Source organism: Sinocyclocheilus anshuiensis, unplaced genomic scaffold (genome assembly GCF_001515605.1).
Source record: "Sinocyclocheilus anshuiensis isolate Anshui unplaced genomic scaffold, SAMN03320099.WGS_v1.1 scaffold747, whole genome shotgun sequence".
Taxonomy (NCBI): domain Eukaryota; kingdom Metazoa; phylum Chordata; class Actinopteri; order Cypriniformes; family Cyprinidae; genus Sinocyclocheilus; species Sinocyclocheilus anshuiensis.
Window position 1 is genome coordinate 447,203 of NW_015548225.1, and position 1,534 is coordinate 448,736.

The 1,534-nt window shown below is 36.5% G+C and overlaps 1 protein-coding gene across 1 annotated transcript in view; it reads left to right on the plus strand.

The window, feature by feature from the left end:
- The first annotated feature begins 39 nt into the window (after nucleotides 1–39).
- The window catches only part of LOC107654349 (dickkopf-related protein 3-like), a 10,981-nt gene continuing 9,486 nt past the window's right edge, over nucleotides 40–1,534 (plus strand). The window contains exons 1-2 of the mRNA XM_016441391.1: nucleotides 40–256; nucleotides 1,195–1,320. Coding sequence (XP_016296877.1) covers nucleotides 59–256; nucleotides 1,195–1,320 — 324 coding nt within the window. The 5' untranslated portion in view covers nucleotides 40–58. The remainder of the gene's footprint in view (nucleotides 257–1,194; nucleotides 1,321–1,534) is intronic.

Sequence of the window (1,534 nt, forward strand, 5' to 3'; positions counted from 1 at the left end):
CTCACACACACACACACACACACACACACACTGCACAGACACCAGCCGCTCTGTCAACATGTTTCTGCTCGGATTCAGCCTGTGCCTGGCCATCGTCCAAGGAATTGTCCCCGAGATATCTAAAACAGACATGGACATCATTGCAAACATGGAAACAAATGTAGAAGAAGGACAAACGACACTGAGCGATATGTTCAGAGAGGTGGAGGAACTGATGGAGGACACGCAGCAGAAGCTGGAGGACGCGGTGCATCAGGTTTTTGCTTTAAAATACAGCCCAATTATTGTTCTTCACTAGTGAATCTCTCTCAGAGTACATCTGGGGAATGATTTTAAACATCTCTCATAACTAATAGCTTTTGACTTTTAATAATAGCATCATTGGCTGCAGCACATGCCAAATCTGAGCAGAGTTTTCCTAAAAATGATCCATCACAGCTTAATTAGATAGTATGGACATGATATGAGATATTAGAAAGCAGAGTGAAATTTTCATATAAACTGAGACTGACTAATATTGTTATGACCAATAAGGATTATTTTCATAATCTTAAACTACACTTTTTCATACTGTTTTACCTGTGAATACCATTGTTAGGTGTTATTCTTCAGAGATCTCCCAAATTTGCCATTGTTCATCAACTTATATTTATATATATGTATATAAAAAAACTGATGACCATGAAGTGAATATAAATATACATATTGGTTAAATTGATTATCAGTCTATCTTATAGACCTTTTACCTCTTTACACAAAAATAAATAGTCAGGTAAAATCGGTATGTGCTTAATGTGGTAAAATCCAAAGTGGTTTAAAAAATATAATTTAATATTACTGATTAAACCTTTAGACAGTTCCCAATGTGAGGGAACTCATTATGAAGTTTCACATTATAAAGAATTATAAAGTTGTGCAAATCATAAAATATTTTAGTTATATATGCCCAGAACTAAAAAGTTTAATTGGTAAGAAATTGCTCTTTGTGAGGACAGTCTATACGATTATTTTTTAAATCCCACTTACCCAGTTATCAAGAACTGAAAAAGTTATGGAAATTCATTGGTCACCAGTTGTGGAAACCTTTACATCAATGAAAGTGATTTTTAAGGGTCACTTAATGTAGAAATAGCTCATTTGATAGCTGGGAAATTGTACTTATTTCAGCGTTTTCCTTTTTTTTTTTTTTCTCAGATGGACAATGAGACAGCAAAATCCAGCCTCCATCCACACAGTGTCTCTTCAAATCTCCAAAATTACAGCAGTAATGAAATCATAGCTGGGAATCAATCCATTTATACTGCTGAGAGAATCAATAAGGTGGGTAAAGAGCTTTTGTCTGGTTCAGTAAGGCAGTTTAAATACAGTTCTGTCAGGACCACTATCGTCAAAGATGATTGACAATTAGCATACAGTTTGGATTGGCGGTATGGTTCCGTTCTGGGCAAGAACTCCCTGCACATCCATGCAGCCTAGCATGGATGAGAGCAGGGAGAGCAGCGATAACCCCCCCCCAGGGTAAACAGAACAGAAC